Genomic DNA, 21,123 nt, shown 5'->3' with positions numbered 1-21,123 from the left:
GTGAGTGTGTAGGCTACTGTACATGTACGTGCATGCCTGTGCACGTATACATTTGAGTGTGTGTGCGTGAGTGTGTTTGTGTTAGTCAGCGAGACAGAGCCTGGCACCAAGGAGCCAGGGGAATTAGACTATGTGTCTCAGGGTAAGGGTGGGTACTTGGCACTTCCACACAAACATTCTTCTCTCTCCCCAGCCAAAAGCTCTAGAGGTCTGTCACTCTTGGTTAATAAGAAACATCCTCACAAAGCAAAATTCTGCTTTTGTCACGCACAAGAACTTTTTACAATGGTCTGCATTGGTTGTTTAAGTGCAGCTTAAATTGTAAAAGGTCAAAAGCAAAACTGCACCACACTATTATTATTATTATTATTATTATTATTATTATTATTAATTGTTCTAAAGATTGGAAAATTGCCAGTTTGAATCATCTGACTGGTTAAGAAACGGTATTATATTAATCAGTATCTTTCCAATTAACCTCAATTTTGATGACTGAATTAAGGAAATGAAAGCCTTTATGTTATATGGTTCAAGGTCGAAGACAATGACATTATGTTAAATAAAATGTAAACAAAAAAATAAAACCAACTTGTCACTTACTTTTACGCAGCATGTCATTATGTGAGCCCAGTATTGAGTTTGAGCTGCCTCAGTGTCCTCGATTGTCCTTTCAGAATGATGTCGAAAATGAACCGGTAAACTTTAAGACAACTTGCTCTAGGCTTCATCTCATCCCGCTTCATACACTTTTATGGATAGATAATACACAGCAGCCCAAGGCCGAAGATTTTTTTCCCATCAGTACTGACATGTTAATCACTGCATGCAAAATTATTACCCTTTTAGTGAACACATCTATTTATTACACAAACTGCTGTTTAATTTGTCCTCTTATTTATCAGAACTTTCCTCCCTTAGACTGTGTGCTATATAAAGTTTTGTGGATAAAAAATACTGGAAAAGGGAAATTAGATAACCATTAAAACATCTGCAGAAAACACAATGTAAGGAGTTTATGTTTCATGTTCCCACAAAGCTCTTGTGTTGCTTAGTGGGTTTAGCTTGAAACATTGTTGAGTTGTCATGGCTCCTGCATAACAGAGTGTGTAGAGGTAGGCCCAGACATTCCCACGGATTCCCACGAGGATCCAACTACTGTAAGATGCCTTGGATGTTATTTTACGTGCAGCTGCAATTAAAACCTTTGCTCGTGTAAACGTGCATGACAGACATTCTTCGCAAGGATCATAATAAAGGAACCCTCAACCCCACAAATTACCACATGTATGTGGTACTTACTTGCCATGTGTTATGTTGAATTTGTGAAGAAAACATTTTTCTTGCTTGCTTTCGGTGAAAGAAGAATCCAAAAACAGAGGTAAATCTTGACGAATTTCATAGGTGAGCTGTTTAATAACAGCAAAACTATCAAAACATCCATTTGCAAACTCTAACACGATTCATGCAGTATAATCCAAGTCTCATTTATCCATTTGTACTCAGCACTTCCAAATAAGACAGCTCTTTCTGACGGTGAACTTAATTGGAAGTGAAACTTAACTATGTTCTCTTTAAAGCCGGGCCTAACTGACGAAAACAGTATAACTTGCTGAAGAAGGGAGCTGCTTGTCTACTGCTGCCTTTATCAGTTAGTTTGTGTTATTGTGTGATTTTGGTGTTTTAAAGTGTTAGTTTGAGTTCGGCAAAGTCACACAATTACACAGACAACCAATTAAAGCAGCGGTAGACCAGCAGCTCCTGTGTTTAGCAAGGTAAAATTAACATTTTTGTCAATTGGCTCAAAGGGCTGTCTGTTTGACAAGTACTGAGTATGTGACTGGATAAATGAGACTTGGATTATCCCGCATGAGTTGTGTGAGACTAGGAAGTCAATTCATTAACTCAAGATATTTTTATTCACAAATTCAATGTAAAAGAGTGTGTAACTGATATATAATGGGTGAAGTTTTCCTTTAACGTACACATCCTTATGGATTCTCGTTTAACTTAAGTCTTTAATCAGTCAATATAACGGACTAGACCAGAGTGTGATGTGCAGCATAAGGAGCATTTACTCAATTACGTTGTAATGTTTCTAAAAAAAATTATTTGACCAAGCTGCAACACTGTTTATGATGTGTGTAATCCTTCACTGTTAGATTTTGGTTACAGTTTGTTGTGGACACATGCTCCTGTAAAATTGATCAGTTAGCCAGGTTTTACAGGACAAATTGTTTGAAAGGCATACAGTTATGGCACCTCTCTGTTTTCTGCTGAACAAAGCTATTTTCAGTCATTACTTGGAAGTGTATACAATACTTGCTACCAGCATAAAGCATTTACTACAAATAATTGCAACATGAGGTCCCACTTCTGTTATTTGTGATTTTCCTGCTTTCATCAGCTGTTTGCTTATAATGCCACATTGTGCACGTGTTGTACTGATGTATAAGAAAGGCCCTAAACATTTTTGTACTAGAAAAACCTAAAATCACTACGGGTCTCAGTGAAGGGAAATATCAAGGGAAAACTGTTTTAAGGAATGCACCCACTGTAATCCTTAATACTTTTGTTGTATCTTGCAAAACCCCAAAAATTGCACAAGACCTTTAAATAGATTTTACTGGCTGTGTTTGTTAAAGTCAGATAGCAACTTAAGTATCATGTTAACTTGTGGCTCAAACCCAAAATGAAAAAATGTACTCTAGAAGTAGTGTTTCAGGGTTTCCCACATTGACTTTTCCTTGCAAAAGAGCCAATTGACTGAGTTGATCTTTGCTGTAATCTGATCATAACTGCTGTTCTCCCAAGTGATGTTTACACTCAATTACCCTCTATTAACAAATTTATTTGATCGACACACAACACTTTCTTAACTGATGCCCACATGATTCTCTCCGACAGTAATACACACACACTCGCAAACACATGTGTCTACCTTCCTTAAGCTTGTTTTACCTTGTTAGTCAGTGTAATGTGTGACTGACACACACTAATGCGTTTTGGCACACACACACACACACACACACACACACACACACACACACACACACACAGAGACACTTAACTAACTTATCTTATTGTATATGGAATTTTTGCCTCTAGCCTCCTCTGAACAGACTATTTCAGGATCCTGGCACTGGCCTGTGGAACATGTTTGTGCAGTAGTGTAACACAGGAGATTTCATACTGATAGACAGCAACATTTGCGATGTAGTTTACATCACTTTCAAAGGACTCTACTGTTTTTTCCTTGGCATCACTCACTTTCTGCCACTGTTTCTCCTCAGGTGTGTTGTGTGTCCAACTTACCTTTTTCTCTCCACCCTAAAGGAAACGCCAGCTGCAATTCCTGTTGGAGGGGCGCGGCCGGCGGGCAGGACTGAGTCCGGAGGAGCTGCGAGATAATGGGAAGCTCCTGGGAGAGGGCCTGAGCAGAGCGCTGTTCAACTACCCAAGTAGAGACTGCAGTGCAGAGAGCCCTGAGGTCAGCTCTGTTAATTTTTTTATTCTTGTTTTTTTTTTTTTTTTTGTTTAAAAAACATATATCTTTTAACAATGGCCTAGTGGTTAACTTCATCAACTCTTGAAGGTGATAGAAAAGTTTGTAAAAGCTATTTTGAGTCCCACATCTATCCACTTGTCTACTATTTGCCAACAGGGCCTTGTTGAGTTGTAGAGTGTCAAACTTAACTGTCATTGTTGCAGTACATCTATTGTAGCTGAGCTTTCACAAAAGTTAGAAGGCAACAAATCAGGTGGCAAGAGAATGATTTACCAAACACAAGTATTTCCATGTAAAATAAATATAATAAGTCTAGTGCACCATCAGACAGGAATCAACATTTGCCACCCACCCTGTATAATTGGTGTGTGAGCATGTGCATGCCACAGAAGTAAACATGCAGGCAGCTGTCATCACAGATGTTTTGCTGAATGCATTATTCCAATAGGACATCTGATTTCACTTTCTGTGCTATTGTGCTGTGGTTTAAAAACAATGCTGAGCTCCAAGTCCCAAACATAACTCAATGTTCATTTTCACCACAACAAATAAATAAGTCAGATTTGGGATAACTGCCCACTCAGCAGTTGAGAGGGTTAGTTCCATCGACAAACAATAATAAGAATTTTAGGCAGTATATCACAGCATATGGCCAGCTCCAGAAATGCACTCATAATACAATTTCTATTTTCCTTCCACCAAGATGTTTTGGAGTGGTGTGTTTGAGCTTGTGTTGTCAAGATCAGGAACTATAGTACAATATCGCTTCTTGTATCGGCGTCACATCTCTCTTACTTTGCTGCCTGCTGTTCAGATTAGCCTTTTTACTTAAGGATACACTGCATCCACCAATGAGTGGATTTTCATTTTATTATCTGGTACATAGTTAAAATGTCTTTATAGTACAACTTTTCATTCAATCAGTGGGTTGGGCTGGCATTGCAAGGCTCAAAATATGAAGAAATAAGCTGTTACGTGTAATGATCAAAGTTGTAATAGTTGCATTGTCAGTATGTTAAGTCTGTTTTAAGGGAGAATAGCTGCAGCAATGCTGTATCTAATAAGAATCCTAATAAACTAAAGTAAACATGCATTTGTGCATGTACCTGTAAATTACCTGCTCCCAAATATTTTTACCTGAACCCAAATTGATTTTTATGGCACCATTTGGTATATTTATATATACTGTATGCACTTCTGCCACATCCCGGATATGACCAAAAGAAATCAGATACTGACTGCTGCAACATTTTCTTTTTTCAATGCAGTTCAAATATGTGGAAATTCAGTGTCAGTGGGTTATTATGTCATTTTGAGCTGATTTTCCCTTTCATTTTCACAAAAAATACACAGCAAAATTTACATGGTCACATGTTGTCCTGAACAGGAATTTATTGAAAATCTCAGCAAACCTCTGAAGGACAACATGCATTCGTGTACTTTATGAGAATTTCACCCGACACTAATGTGCAGTGGAACTGTTTGTGGTTACAGTCATTATCATTTTAAGCATAAATCCATTGAACTCCTCAGCAAACCAGCAATCATTTTATTAAACCTTTTTATCATTTTAGGACGTATTTGGAGACATCACATATTCATCCAGACTTATTTTATATATGATATGTAATAAACTACTGTTGTGATGTGAGTCTTTCTCCATTCTTTTTGGCCACTCCAAGTACAAGTAAAGATGCATCAAAACCCAAATGGCGGCTGGCTTTGCCAGTGTTTTATGGTGCTGTCTTGGCTGTCCTTACACTGTATCCTGTTTTTGTGTCATGACCTCATAAAGTAATCATTTATTTTTATTGGCTTAGGAAATGAACGTGTGGTGTGAGAGGGTGTGAAAAGTGTCTATTGCGTTAGAGTTTGCTGCCATGCAAAACATATTTTCCGAACCAGGTTACGGGCCCTACATTATTTTATTTTATCTTTTATTTATGCAATCCCCAAACCAGCACCAGCAATGAATTAATGCTCCTAACAAGCAGTCTGCAAGGCCAAAGCCTGGTGTAGCTTGTACCTCTGTATTTATCTCAAGTCATCAAGATTAAGGCATTTCAACAGTGTTAACTTATTCCATATTCTCATTTCTCTAAGACGTAACTTCATGACAGGAATTTCAAAAGTTAAATCTGACATTTAAAGTATATTTGGGTGCTGTACTGTATTGTAATTTGTGCTTACTGTATCATTCATTTTGGCTACAAAATAGTATGCTTTTTTGACTGTACTGACACCCGTTTTAATGACATTCTAAAGAATAAATATCTTGCTTCAGCAGTTATAATAAACATGTGCATGTGATAGCCTCATTTAGATCTACATTGTTGTGTTCAACTACTGCACCTAGTGTACGAGCTTTACATTTTCGTGCTATGAATTCCTGCCACTTCACCTCACCTTAATGTACTTATGACAATGGAATCACCATGAATGATATTCTCTTGTTTTCCTCACAGGAGGGCACTGTGGAGTCATCGGAGCGTGCTGCCATGATAGAGCAGTACCTCCAGGAGTTGGTCCAAAGGGCATCAGACACCAATCTGAAGGGTGAGGCCCTGCACAAACTCTGGCCCTCCATGTTTGCAGAGATGGTGAGAGACTGTGTGTTGGAGATGAGGGACCGAGCGGCCTTCCGCCAAGCCAGCCTTGCGAAGCTCTCTGAGACCAAGTGAAGAGGACCAAAGGTTCACTCTTACACTGTACACTAACAATGCACACATATGGACCTAGCTTTCCCGGGCGCCTGCGGGGCTTCATCTCAAACTCCATTTATAGCACATCATCACTTAGTGACTTACCACTGACAGTTAATAAAATCTTTGGAAACTGAAGGGTATATTTCCCTAGAGGCTCTTTAAGATGGATGTAGACTGTTTTAAAGATGTCTGAGGAAATAATCACCATAAAGGCGTCTTGATTGAATGTAGATTTTCACTGAAAACACATCGTTTGATTCTTCAATGCTTGGAGCTGTAACATACTTGAAGGAAGTGAAAGGGACGTATTGACTCATAGTGCATTGTGGTCCCTACGGAGCATCCTCTGCACTTTAAAAGCTTTCTGAATGAACCCTCCCCACCATTAGTCATCAGCTGAAAATGACCCGTGTCTCTTTTGTCGAGACTAGAATGATTTTTCTGTGTCTTAAATAATGTTTCATGCATCGCTCTCACTTTTTCCTGCCTGACATAAAAGGAAGGGCACAGACGAGGACAAGGACTTTTCTTTGTTTACCACTGATTTTCTGTATTGTACTTAGTATTAAAAATTCTGTATTAACACTCAGTTTGTGTACATAGTTTACATGATCGCCTTCTCCTGGAAATCTGTCCACAGGAGTGAAGAAGCCTCAACTTTCTTTAATCAGTTCAAACCAGTTGTTTTTTAAGTTGCAAGTTTCCCCTGGTTCTGTGAGTCTGAGTCAAATTCTAAAATATGTTAATGCTCAACTTCATGTCTTAGGCTTCATCCACACTAATGCGTTTTCATTTCATTTGCGCCTCGTGTCTACACTACTCTGACGTATTGGAACCTCTTAAACTGAGACCTTTGACAACCCTGCTGGCCCTATTTTACAATGAAAACTCCATGGTTGCCTCTTTATCTTGACAGATGAGAGCGAAAGTTTTTTAAAAAATGATGACACAGACTCCCATGTTCGCTCCCTGATTGGGTCTTATCAGCCACATCTTGTCAAGGCTAAAAATTATAGCTAGGTCTTCCCATCTTTTGTCATTTCATCCTTCTTGTGTAGGTACACCTTTCCCATCTCTATGGCTTTCCCCACCAACAGATTTCTCCTGGTGCTGCTCTAATATGTCGTGGAATTTGCAACTTCCATTCTGATTTGCGCTGCCTTGACAGCCACACTCATGTTGCTTTCATTAAAGATTATACCCTTAGACTATATAAAACAATGGATGTGGCCACCGTGATGTCACCCATTGGCTTGTGGACTCTCGTTTTGAAGCCTCATTTTTGGCATTTCAGCCGTCGCTATCTTGGGTTTTTGAACCAGAAGTGATGAACAAGAGCGTGGAACTGTGAAGGAGCGGGGGCTGGATCTGATTCAAGGACTGTAGCAATGCCTCACAGAGCGCCTGTCACGCAAGCAGCCCTGCCCTTAATCATCGGTGACTTTAGGCCCAAATAAAAGTTTAACGGCTGAGTTATATTAAAATCCAGCACCTGTTTTGTACCAACATGTTGCTGTAAAGTTGGGCATTTTAACATGGTGGTCTATGCGATTGACTCACCTCTGGAGCCAGCCTTAAGAGGCCATTCAAGGAATTACAGTTTGTAGCTCTTCTGCATTGGCTTCATTTTTCGGCCATGAAGGTTGCTGCCTGGTTCCCACTTTGGCATTGGTCCAAGCAAAGACATCTTTAACCCTACTTTTTTCCCATCTCTAGTATTTTCTCTAACTAACACTCAACCACAGAGTTGACAGTCTGCTTCCTGTTTACACTGCCATGCACATTCTCAGTGTACCTGAATAGGCATGTGATATGTGTCTTCAGGCATGTTAAATTGCTAATGTTAATATTTTCATTTTAAAATGCTGTTTCAAAATAAAAACAGAGTGGATATGGCCTTAAACTTGAAGGACAGCATTAAGAGCACCTCATGGACCATCAGCCTCCTGTCAGGCAGACACTCTCAGTGTGTTTTTGTCTGTATGTGTGTGTATGTGTGTGATAGCAGGTCCAGTACCCATGAAGGTTCCTCTGGGTAGTGTGAACTTAGACTGGAATGTCCCTGAAGGCGAGAGGCTGCACCAGTTTCTCACCACCTGTTCCTGCTCCCCTCACTCAAACCATCCCACAAAGAATTTTTAACCCTTATTTAATCAGGTATGTCGGCAAGTATACCCCACCAACCTGGAGGAGCAACTGCAGGGGTATGGAGTGTCAAACAACATCACACACACCGTGGGGCTGCTGTCTAATGTCATCCACTCCACTGGACATCAGTGCGTTGCTTACGGCTGTTTGACTTGAAGAAGACAAGAACATCAGGTTGTATGTTGCGTGAGTTTTTCTCTTCTCGGTGCTAAGTTGTTTCCTGGTTTTCAATGGCTCTTAAAGATATTTTCTTTTTCTATCTGGGAATGTTCATAGGAATCATTCAGGTGGTACACTGTCTCAAGAAAGCTGAATCCACACGTGACTGTCAGGCGAGTGTGTAAAAGGCTTCTTTAGTTGAGTACCCTCAGAAATTTACAGTAAGCACATATACCTTTTCATTTTTTGCTCCTGCTGAATAACAGTTTTTGACACGTTGTGATTGCATAACCAAAATGACTGCGGGATGTGTTGTTTTTTAAGTTACCTGTCCCATTAAGTTCTCATATGAACATGAAAAATAAATGCAACATTTTATTTTTTCTTCTATGACATGCGGTGCAAATGTCAGCTATCAAAAAGCTACAGCAAGTTTATTTTGAGCAACTTTGATAAACCACATTGCTTTGTGCTGACACATTGTATCATTTTATGGGCCTAAGACTGTCGACACTGTGAGTAGTCTTGTCCCAAAGGACTGACTGAACTCCATGACTTGTGACAACATACAGATGCACAGATAGAGAGAGAGAACGATGTCTCATCGCTGGAAAGCACTTAAGAAATTCAGACAGTGTAGTAACTCCTGAGGCCCACACAGTTCAGAAGCCCCCAACGCATGAAGCATCTATATCTTGGTAAGTAATAACCCAACAGTTGTTGCTCATATTACAAGTAATATTTGTTCTTAACAGACCCTTACATTAGCATTCATGTCAAACATTGATTATTCGATACCCATGCTGGGGGGAAAATACTTAGGATGTGAATGAACAGAAGGTCTCACTCATTTGACTGTAAATTGGCAGTGTATTTTTTGTTCTTTCAACTTTTTGTGGGTTGTTATGAACATTTAAGCTTCTAGTAGCTGAAATACAGTGATATACTGTGTATCCAATAAGGTGTCCTAATACTATGGTGGACTCATTATGATTGAATGACAGTTAGATTATAAAATACAATGGACTAATATGTGCACCAACGGATGTCAACTTTACTTTTGACAATTTTTCTTTATTTATTTATGAATTTATTTATACATTTTTTACGAGTTTCAGATTTTGGTTTTCTCTGCTGTTGTAAACTAAGTAGCTCATAACTTTTTTACATCCCTTGCATTAAATGTCAGTCCCTACTACTTCCTAAAATCAAGCCATTTTAGTATGGATGCTGGCATACACCTATAGAATATACTTATAGCAGATATATGGCAACTCTTTTGATAATTCTCTCAATTTTTCACAGTTTTAAGTTAAAGATCTTAAGACTTAAGACTTTTTTATGCACTCAATAGATATATAGCACTCAGATTGATTTGGTCACAAATTTATTGAAATCCATGTTGGTTAGCACTTCTTTTCCAAGATAGTTCATCCACATAACAGCTGTGGCATATCAAGATGCTGTTTAAACAGCATCATTACTACACAGGTATGCCTTAGGATGGTCACAACAAGATGCCACAGATGAACCAAGTTTGGAGGGAACGTGCCATTGGCATGCTGACTACATGAATGTCCCACAGAGCTGTTGCCTGTGAACTGTATATTCATTTACTACCATAAAATGTCCACAATGTCATTTTCATGAAGTTGGCAGCACATCCAGCTGGCCTCACAACCACACAAGTCTCCTGCGATGACAAACCACTGTCAGGTCAAGACCCTGATGAGAACGACAAACATGCAGATGAGCTTTCCTGAAATGGTTGTACAACAATTGTTGCATCAGCTGTCTGGGTGAGGATCTTGCAGGTGAAAATGCTGGATGTGGAGGTCTTGAGCTGGTGTGGTTAAACATGGTCTGCGGTTGTGAAGCTGGTTGGACTGACTGCCAAATTCTCAGAAATGGCACTGGAGATGTTATATGGTATAAAATAAACATTCAGTTCAAGGGTAGCAGCTCAGTATATATTTATATATGCAATATGCTACACAACAGGGACACAGGAGGGACATAATATGAACACTTAGAGAAACTGACATTTAGTGAGGAGGCAGGTATGAATGTCTTCTGGCTGTTGCAGTAATTGAACTGGCAACGTCTGGTTACAACATCCCAGCTGTGATATATTTTAATAGTATTTTTCCTTGTGAATTTTGTGGGTAAAGGTGATGGTTCAGTCAGTCGATCAATTTTATTTGCTGATTATTTAATATTGTTTAATATTAATTTAGCATTTGTAAAGTTAATAAGTGAACCCCTTGGCCACAGATGAAAGCAACTTGGCTCTGTTCATATTGGAGATTAGCCAAGAAGGGCACAGGTATAGAAAAGTAATATACTCTATATGTAATTTCATATTTGTTGGATCCACCGTCTATCAGCCTGACTGGCGTACCTCTATTTTAGTCAAATTTCCCAGAATACCTTTTGATAACCCCTAGAGAATACGCCTTAACTTGTTTCATTTAACCATAAGGTTTATAGTTGTACCTTTTATGTTATGTAATCATTTTGTACACATAGAGGAGATTAGAGTAATAGCAAAAGACAAAAAAAAAAAGTGGAGTGACAGCAGCATTATTGCACCATTAATGACTTACCAAAAGACTACAGTCATGCAATATTATTTTCACAATTTGTGTTTGGGTGAATGAGGAGCAATAAACCTAAGCACTGGTTTGGAGGCTGCAGTGTTGATGTGCTCAACTCTCTGATAGACTTTTGTCTAGTCTGGAGACACGGCTGCCAATTCGTTCCACCTCACAGGACCAACTATTAGTTTCTCCTGGAATGAACCAAGTACATTGTTTATTGTTAGTCATGCACTGCAAAAAAGAACCATCTGAAAGTGTAATTTCAATTTGTTTGGAGGTTTTACGTCACCTTTTTACTTGGGGCAACATAAAATCCTCTAAATTAGAAGAGCAGCATATTTTGCTCATGTCTAAATTTAATAATATTGTCAATCAGATTATATTATTTTCATAACCAGGGCAGTTATCTGGCTGGCAGTTATATTGTTCAAATATTTAAAAATATATATTTTTTTAAATAAATAAACCATCAAGTCAAACAAGTTCAGTAGTATTAACCAATTCATTTATTTTTGCAAATCCTAAAACCTTGAACAAAATATTAAATTTGTTCAATGGATTCTTTTTTTCAGTGTAGCATGGCAAGTCAATGCATATTTTGTCCAGTGTCAGACAACAGTGACTCCCTTCTCAAAATCTTGTCTGGAGAGGCCTTCAATGGGTCATCCGGAACGGTAGTTCATTAGCAATGCTTTAATTGGCGGCTTGTTTTCTTGTCAGGGGTTTGGAAACATTGGGGTTAAAGGCAAAATTCCTGAGCAGCATCGACATCTACACACTAGTGGGGCACCAACGGGACCAGCTCCCCTGCAGATACCTACACAGACATATGCTTACATACGGTGCAGGAGCACAGGGGTGAGTGGATGAATTTGTAAGTACAGACTTACATTTGTAGACATTACAGACAATGGCTGCAATAAGATGCATATTGTACAGTATGTCATCCAGTGTGGTGTCAACCACTGAACCATGAAGAACTCTGTTTTGTTCCGTCAAATGAAACAACAACTTTTCAGGTTGTGAAGGTAAAGTGTTTCATCAGTGATTTTGTCATATATTTATTTGGAGACAGTTTATGTAGATAGTCCCCCTACATTTTGTATTTTTTATACTTCTGTGTTGGCCAGAGGCATTATGTTTTTGGGTTGTCCGTCCGGCTGTCCAATTTGTGTGAATCTGATATCTCAAGAACGCCTGGAGGGAATTTCTTCAAATTTGGCACAAATGTTAACTTGGACTCAACGATGAACAGATCAGATTTTGGTGGTCAATGATCAAGGTCACTGTGACCTCGTCTGTCTCATTCCTGTGTGTCTCATTCTCTTGAACACTTTGATGGAATTTCTTCAAATTTGACATGTTATGTTTTTGGGTTGTCTGTCCGGCTGTCCAATTTGTGTGATTCTGATATCTCAAGAACGCCTGGAGGGAATTTCTTCAAATTTGACACAAACGTCCACTTGTACTTGAATTAATTAGAATTTTATGGTCAAAGGTCAAGGTTACTGTGACCTCACAAAATATGTTGTTGGCCCTAACTCAAGAATTCATACACTAATTATGACAAAATTTCATGTTTGAAGATGTATGCAGATTATATAGTGTATGTAACAATTCTTGAACATACATAGATATTCTCTGAATAATTTAGCTCGACTTTAACTATTCACTCAATTTATGCAGCGTAGGTTGAGTGAATGGCTGGAATTGAATCTCAGCTAATAAGCTGTTGATTTATTAAAAATCTCTTTAAACTATCTGTAGGTGGACTATCATAATAAAGTGTTATCATTTAGTTGTGACCATTTAATCCTTCTGTATTTTAACTGTGTGTAATGCACCATACAGTTTTTTGTGTGACAGCTGAAATTCTACTTCTTGCTAACAACGTTAACAGCGTTGTAGAGCTTACTCATTAACTTTCACATTTACATGGCATTACCTTGTAAATATGAAAGTTAGGGCTTAACATAAGGGAAATAAATTCCTTGGCCTAATTTCTCTGGTGTTCAATAATCACAGAACAGCCAGATTGATAAACATGGTCACACTGAAGACGGTTGACTATTTTGGGGTTGAAAAAGTCACCAAAAGAGGAAGCAGGTTTAGCTTTGAGCTTTGGCTTTTCTTCAGTTGATAAACGAGATGACTGACTCCACTAGTGGCACCAATAGTCTTCGGATATTTCAGCGTCAGAGACGCGCTGTGTGGAGGAATAATGTGTGTGGAAGAATTACGCGCTGCCTTTCTCGCACACACAAACACATCCGAGCGCGCCACTCAAGGAGAGGGAAAAGGAGGAGGCATACACACTTTCATACTTACATGACACACACATACACACACACGGTGGTTGCTGCGGCAGAGGGCGCAGCAGAGGTTGTTTTCTGTCTGCCGTGACGGTTTCCAGCTTTCTGTCTGTCATTCTGTCTTTGTGCGTAAAAACAGAACCACCGGAATCACCATGATGACCGAGGTCCGGAGTTTCTGCCGCGCCGGGATTTGATTCACAACTCTGGATACGGATTTGCTGATTTAAATGGCTTAGCACAAAGTCCCTGGAGGGAAACCCTGAATTTCCACCTGGATTAATGTTCCGAACATGAGGATTACCTGCGCTTTGAAATGAATCTGTGAACGCTGCTGTATAAGGTTAGAAAGTACAGTGAAGTAGTAAATACTTCACCATACCATCAGTAACCTACAGGTACGTCAACGTGATGATATTTGGACTGTTAATATTTACCTATAATTATTGTATCAATAATTTGAACCTCCTGAGGAGTTTCCTCACTTTCTAAATCATTGCATATGTGTATTCTGTGTTTTTTCCCTCTGGTTTGGAGGCTTATAAAGTGTGCAGAACTTTTCTTTTACTATCTTGTCCATTTCAATGAACTTTATTTAGACAAGGTGCTTAACAGGGCTGAGTTATATGGTCTGGGGTGAGGGGTGAAAGTCCTTCCCTAACTGGACCTCAGACCTTCTGTCTAATGGGGTGGCAGCCTTTCAGCAGGGGGTGCTCCCTCATTAGGAGCCAAAGGGTCAGAGGGGTCAACTAACATGGTCAAGTGGGTAGAAGTCGTTTATTTTTTCCCTGAGTCAGTTTCTTGAGGGGGCTGTCAGGCACAGTGATGCAGTGGCAGATGAGAAAAAGAAGTGGCGAGATGTTGACATTCGTGCCAAGAACAGCTATCAGTTAAGACATGTAATTTATATTTAAATACTCGTCACAGTTTGTTGCTCCAGGAATTAACAGATTAAAAAGATGATATTCAGTAGGTGGAAAGTGATTAGGCAGAATTCCTTTGGGTTTTGACCCTCCAGTGCTGCTGCACTGCAGCCGCACAGGCAGCACTTGTGTTGTAAATGTCAGTACCACTCAGGTGTGTGTTAATGTAAACCTCTCTATTTTCACTTAAGGGCCAACTTAAAGAATCAAGGAGCTATGCAGACAGCCTGTGTCTGGATTGCCAGGTAATGTCAGTTTGATTGTTTCAAAGTTTTTGTATTCATTTGTATTTATCTGCAGAGGAATGTCTCCATTTCTGTTTTTATTTCTCATTCTGTGATTATAATTTATATCTCAATTTAGCGTTATGTTATTAGCATCACAATGCTATTTATATTATTGATTTTAATCCAAGTAATGTAAGTAAAACTACCAGTTAACCCCAGCAATAACTTTTGTTTTCTGTAGAGCTTCTGTCCTCCAGCTGTTGCTTTGGTCAGACCTCCTGCACTGCCAACACACAACAGACCACAGGAAGGTGAGCAGCAGTTACAAGGGTTGCTACGGGAATGACATTAATTTAGCATATATAATCTCTTCAATACCCTCATGCACATGATGGCAGACCTCCCATGAATATTTCCAGGAATTTTTCTTTCCGTTGTTTTATCTATCATTCTAATCGCATGGCTGGCACAAGCTAGTAGAGCGCTCTGCTCGTGTAAGATGGCATGCATGATCGTGTCTTGTTGGCATAGCGAAATGCCACCCAAAGTTACAGACTTTCATTTGTGCTTCTTCTGTCCCACCATGTGTTAAGAATGAGAGTGTTCCCAAGGGGAACCTGACCGGGGTGCTAATCTGTTAACTTGTAATGAGAGCAGAGTGAAAAGTTCTGTTGATTGCGGTGAAACAGAGAGGGCTTATGTCAGCTGTCAGCAGACCACCTCTTGAACTCCCAAGCCACAGGAACCACATAGAGTTGGATGCACCTTGTAGATGAAGCTGACTGACAGATCAACTATCAGGTCAGATCAGAGGGGGTCAGTTCCAGCCGGCTCCATGTGTTTTCACCGGGAGTCCAGCTGCGTGACCTATGGCCGACTCGGGAGATGACAGTGGCGTTGAGTTACAAAGGCTGAAGCAGGGTGAAGGAGGAGGGGGATGGGGGGGGGGGGGGGTGGTGGTGGTGAGGTCTCTCTGAATAGCTGCACAGGCTGATTGACAGGAGAGGAACTTCCTGCCAACTCTCTCCGGTGCTTCTGTATTCTCTTTCCATTCGCCAAAAGTCAAAGGCAGCTGAGCTTTTACTATGGCCATGTGTTTGCCCAGAGAGGTTGCTGTGAATGGAGACAAAGTGCTCCTTAAAGAGCAGGATTTCCACGCGGCTCCACGGATAAAGCCGACTTGGCAAAGGGCTTCTCCTGGCAGGCTACTCAAACAGAGAGTGCAGTGATCACTGCTAATACATCGCTGGCAAAGTTGCACAGAGGGATAGAGTCAACAGTGAGAAATGCAGGTAGCCAATAGGGGATAGGCCACTAACAGACACCCACTAATCATCCAAATCAGGGCTTTATAACCGTGAACAGAGGTCTTTTTCATGGACAGTGGTGGGAGGCAGAGGGGCAGGATAGTCATGTTGATGAGATGAGGTCACTGACTTGAGCATTTATACAAGGCCATGATCTGGGGAGATTAAAGTCTCGTTGATAGAGGCTCAATCCTTGGCATTCAGCTTTTTTGCGCTCTCTGGTGTCGCTAATCTTAGTTGTTTCATCTCCATACAGGTTACTGAGAGGGCAGAGCCCCAACAGGAGTTCAGGGCAGAGCATGGAGAAATTACGGGCTCCTGGGGTGCCTGGGGGCCTTGGTCAGCCTGTTCCCGGACTTGTGGAAAAGGGGTACAAGAGCAAAGCAGACCCTGTTTGCCTGCTTACACTCCATCCCAATACCCCTCCAGAAGAGCTGGTGTTCATCCCCAGCAACCAGGCCACGTCATTTCAGCCCTGCGACCAACAGTTCCACTGCACCGCAATGCAGAAAGGTTGTCCAACAGCAGCAGTCGTGGATATCTGAGGGAAGAGAAGGAGGCCCGGCCTGGTGCACGGAGGTACTGTATCATCCTGCACAAGGAGATGAAATTGATTTTGAGCTACAAAACAAGTGGAAGTGTTAAGATCACTGTGCTTACAACTGGAATTGTCCAATGCTGTGTTTTTAAGGTATTTAGAGGAAGTAGTAGATATAGAAGTAAACATTCACTAAAATGAATAAAGAAAGAGAATGATTGCAGATACTTCTATACAGCATGCAAGGGGTCAAAACATGGTTTCATGAGTATAAAAATAAGGTTCATGATTCTCTTTACCCTCACTTGATCCAAAACTAGTTGACCCCCAATAGGAGATTTGGAGCTGTGTTTTGACAACACGCTCCACCACCATCATCAATAAATGAGGGAAAATCGTTAAGAAGCATGGTGTTTATCCTTCCAGCTGAGTTCATTCAGAAATATATGACTTGGATGGTAGCTCAATACCATAGACTGTCTAAATAATGGACCCAGCCACAGTGACTTTACCTATTGGTTTGTGGACTGCTGTTTTGAAACCTCTAGTTTTGCATTTTGGCCATTGCCATCTTGATATTTTGGAGTATTTCGCACTTCTGCATTCTGCTTCATTTTCCAGCCTCGGAGGTTGCTGCTTTTTTAATAGTCACTTTATGTTGGTTCTTCTTTTCATTGTCACTTATCGTTAGCTGTTAACACAAGCTGCTCTGCAAATAGGCCCAAAAGAGTTAATTATTATCTATTACTTTATATATTTGATTGTAATTCATATTACTTTATTTAACCTGAGCTCTAAAGAAGTACGGTGAAAAAAACTTCTCAAACATGTCAACATCTATTTGAAGTATTTTTACTATCATGACGGTCAATTAAAAACATTTTTCAGTTATGCGGCTCTTGTCTTTGTTGAGATCTGCCAGTCCTCAGACAGTCCATACGGCTGTGGTGCATGCTGAGCAGCCTGGTCTGAAAGTGACTCTTTGGAGCCATCACTGTGGGTCATCTGACTGTCCTTCAGTGGGAAGTTACTCTTTTATGGATGTAGTCAAAGGCTCGGCTTGTGCTTGGCAGCTTTGTGACCTCCTTCCTGTTGTGCTTGCCTTTAAACAAATAGCACTGACAGCTGAGTAATGGGGGGTTGTTTGAGTTGGAATCTAAATAGCCAAATAACGACAAAAGCTCCCAGAATTCTGCTACTGGGATCTGGACACCTCTCAAAGGTCCTGGTTTGGATGAAGAACCATGACAGTTTCCAAAGAAATTTAGCTAAAAGATCAGATAAAAGAAAGTGTGGATCCAAATATGTTGGATACCCTCTGTTGTACATTATTTAATTGGTTTTAGGAGCGTGAGTAGATTATATTTTCTGTAGTTTGAGAGGTGATAGGTAACTTGATTTAATTCTGAGCTTGTCAGTAGGGATGTACGTAGGTCTAGAGATGGTGGTGACAAGCAGTACACAGTCATCAGCTCAGTTGTTGATCCACTCATTTTTGTGTCTTCAGGAGGGGCAGTCACATCATCCCTGGGAGGTATGGCTACGGTAGAGCTCCGTATGTTACCCCATTGCAGACGGACACAGGCCAGGCCTCTAGGACAGCCCGACCACACAGACAGAGACGCTCTCCTGCAGCTGATGCCCGCCACTATACAACAAGAGGCCATGGTGGCCACAGGTCAAACAACTTGGACCCCTCTAGCAACCTCCATCCCTACAGCAGACCCTACGTGCAGCCCAGGCTACAGCAGCCCAGAAATAACCAGGTCTGGGCCCCCCTCTATCAGCCTGGCTCAACCACCAATCAGGCTCAGGTCCAGCAGGAGCCACAGTCAAGCAGCCAGACGTCTGGACCCCAGCACCACCAAGAACGACCCTACAACCCCCTGCCTAGTTCCTTCTGCACAGGAGAGCATGCTCACTACAGGATCTGCAACAGTAATGTACGCAAATCTTCACCTTCTTAATTCTTAGCATGTTGGCTACTGTAGGCATGGAAATTTAATGGGTAAAACACATTATGATTTTGCTTATTCTGATCTTTCATTAATTTCTTTACTATTTTATGTCAGCAATAGCAATGGCCAGAGCAATTATGTTTTAAGGTTAGCCATCTGTCTGTAGGTGCATCCGTCTGTCCATCCCATTCTTGTGAATGCAATATCTTAAGAATACGTTGAGGGAGTTTCTTCAAATGTGGCACAAACATCCACTTGGACTCAAGGATGAACTGATTAGATTTTGGTGGTCAAAGGTCAAGATCACCTTGCGTCCGTCTCATTCTTGGGAAAACAATATCTCAAGAACATCAAGAGGAATTTTTTTTTCATGTTTGGCACAAACATCCACTTTGACTCAAAAATGAATTGGTTCGATTTTGGTGGTCATAGATCAAAGGTCAAGGCCACGGTGACTTTGCATCCGTATCATTTTTGTGAATGCGATATCTCAAAAACACCATGAGGAATTTTTAAAAAATTTCACACAAACATCCACTTGGACTCAGGATGAACTGATTGAATATTGTTGATGAAATGTCAAGGTCACTGGGACCTTGCATGCATCTCATTCTCATGAATGTGATATCTCAAGAATAACTAGAGGGAATTTCTTCAAATTTGGCTCAAGCGTCCACTTGGACTCACTGATGAACTGAGTAGATTTTGGTAGTCAAAGGTGCAACAGTGAATAGGCCAGGTGAAGCTTACAGTAAAGACCCCCTGCAAGTGGCATGACAGCGCTTTGTAAGGCATTGTGGGGTCCCAGGTGATGCAGAACTGACTAGCAATCCAAAAAAAGGGATGGGACAAAGTTTCAAAATTTTCCTCTTTGTGCTGATTAGTGTGAAAGCAGTATTTTGCAGAAAAACTGACAGCAAAAAGCAGTGTTGGTTCAGGAAATGAATGTTACTTGTTGTGAAGACATGGCTGTCGGGGGAGAAGATCACTATTGTACTCTCTGGGATCCCCTTTGTCCCCAGAAACAATACAAAAATAAAAGTACTGCTTTGCACATTATGTATATTATGGAAGAATATGCAGGTTGTGTATTTACACATTGCCAATGAGCAAGCCAGTTGCCAGCTTGCAAGTGTTCACACGCCCACCATGACAAGCAGGGAGGTGGCAAAGGTGACTTTTTAGCCTCCAGTCGATCTTCGCTATTATTACTTTGCAGCATAGAACTCAATTTTTGTCCAAAACAAAACATTTGTTTATATTTAATGCTATTCAATGCTTACACAACACATTTTCTAGGGGTATACAAATATTGGTAAAGTTACTGGCTTAGCAAACCTTATCAGTTAAACCCTGGCTGTAAAGTGAGTGGATGGGCTTTGCTTATTTGATCCGAGGTTATGGAATTCATCCTGTGCATTAAAATAAATTCAGTGTCAGGATCTGTATATTGTCTCTGGTGTGCGATGACACAGATATTCAAGCAAAGTGAAGCAGACCAGGAGCTTTGTTTAAACAAAGGAGATATGGGGGGATGTCAGTGAGGTTGAGTTACACTGGCGAGTCTTTATAAATACTGGAATCTAAACTAGCCTACTTCTGGTAAGAAAGACCGGCACAGGGTTAAACTGTTAAAACAGAGGTCATCTTAGCAGTCAATCAATGGATACCAAGCGTGACAATGAGAAATATGAGCTTGCTGAAGTTACAAAAGAATTTACCTGTTGGCTCTGAGTCTTTGTTGAAAATAAATCTGTGTGTGTGTGTGTTAATGTGTGTGTATGTCTGGTCCATCCACAGGCCTGTCCTCAATCCAGCAGACACATCAGGGCTGTTCAGTGTTCTTCATACAACAACCAACCTTTCATGGGCAGATTGTACGAGTGGGAACCTTTCAATGAAGGTAAATTGTATGCATATATCTATGTTTGTACAGTATGTGCATGTGTATATTTTTGTTACATTATTTTGGCTTTTGTTCCCAACCCAAGTCCTATAATTACATACTATTGCTTTAGTAGTTCTTTTTCTTTGTAGGAGTTTCAGATAATAGGAATTCAAACGATTTAAGGTGTTTATGACAGTGTTTAACAGTGTTTAAGATTGAGGGGGATTCAGTGGCATCTACTGGTGAGAATTGCAGATTACAACCAGCTGAAACTTCTGCTGGTTAGAATTCCTTCAATGTTAGTTGTCTGGGAGGTTTTTACCAAGAGCAGACTTATCTGAAGAGGTCTCCTCCTCTCCAAAGCAAACCGACCACATGATTAAAACAATGAAAAAATAATAATGTGTGCTCACCAGTTTTCTCTGAGGAATGTAAAATCCAGGAGATTTTTACTGAAAGCTGAATTTTTACAGAATTCCCAGTCTCTCAAGAACAAATGGATGACGTGATTTAAACTGGTATAAACGTTACATAAAGTAGTTGCATGAGACCACGAAAACAGCGCGAGAGTGAGTGCTCGAAGGTCAGACATGGAAGCGAAGACAATCTGGAAAAGAGTGAGCGGCTTGATTGGAGATGAAGAGCAGCTGGGAGCACCAGGTGGAGGTGATGAGGCTGATGAGGGGGAATGGCCAGGTGGAGAGAGAGGTAGAGGTGGAGTAAGTGGAAAAAATCCCACAGCAGCAGGAGAGAGGCAAAGCAGGCTGTGACAGCAAAAAGTAGGGCTGGGTATCATGCTGGTGTTCTAACCCCGGACCATCACATCTCCCCGCTGTATTCAGATGACTTTTAT

General features: G+C 40.5%; 2 protein-coding genes across 2 annotated transcripts in view; both read left to right on the top strand.

Annotated features, from left to right (window-relative positions):
• Positions 1 to 6,799, top strand: part of lrrc49 (leucine rich repeat containing 49) — a 39,906-nt gene extending 33,107 nt beyond the window's left edge. Inside the window, exons 17-18 of the mRNA XM_042488684.2 lie at positions 3,334 to 3,487; positions 5,971 to 6,799. Coding sequence (XP_042344618.2) covers positions 3,334 to 3,487; positions 5,971 to 6,186 — 370 coding nt within the window. The 3' untranslated portion in view covers positions 6,187 to 6,799. The remainder of the gene's footprint in view (positions 1 to 3,333; positions 3,488 to 5,970) is intronic.
• Positions 6,800 to 13,490: 6,691 nt separating this feature from the next.
• The window catches only part of thsd4 (thrombospondin type 1 domain containing 4), a 52,199-nt gene continuing 44,566 nt past the window's right edge, over positions 13,491 to 21,123 (top strand). The window contains exons 1-6 of the mRNA XM_088080571.1: positions 13,491 to 13,827; positions 14,544 to 14,597; positions 14,821 to 14,890; positions 16,143 to 16,465; positions 17,932 to 18,367; positions 20,183 to 20,285. Coding sequence (XP_087936697.1) covers positions 14,569 to 14,597; positions 14,821 to 14,890; positions 16,143 to 16,465; positions 17,932 to 18,367; positions 20,183 to 20,285 — 961 coding nt within the window. The 5' untranslated portion in view covers positions 13,491 to 13,827; positions 14,544 to 14,568. The remainder of the gene's footprint in view (positions 13,828 to 14,543; positions 14,598 to 14,820; positions 14,891 to 16,142; positions 16,466 to 17,931; positions 18,368 to 20,182; positions 20,286 to 21,123) is intronic.

This window comes from Plectropomus leopardus, chromosome 1, assembly GCF_026936395.1.
Source record: "Plectropomus leopardus strain MGB_pleo_1.0 chromosome 1, ASM2693639v1, whole genome shotgun sequence".
NCBI classification, from domain to species: Eukaryota; Metazoa; Chordata; class Actinopteri; order Perciformes; family Serranidae; genus Plectropomus; species Plectropomus leopardus.
The sequence above is the reverse complement of the archived record's forward strand: the minus strand, read 5'-3'. Positions and strand labels throughout refer to the sequence as shown.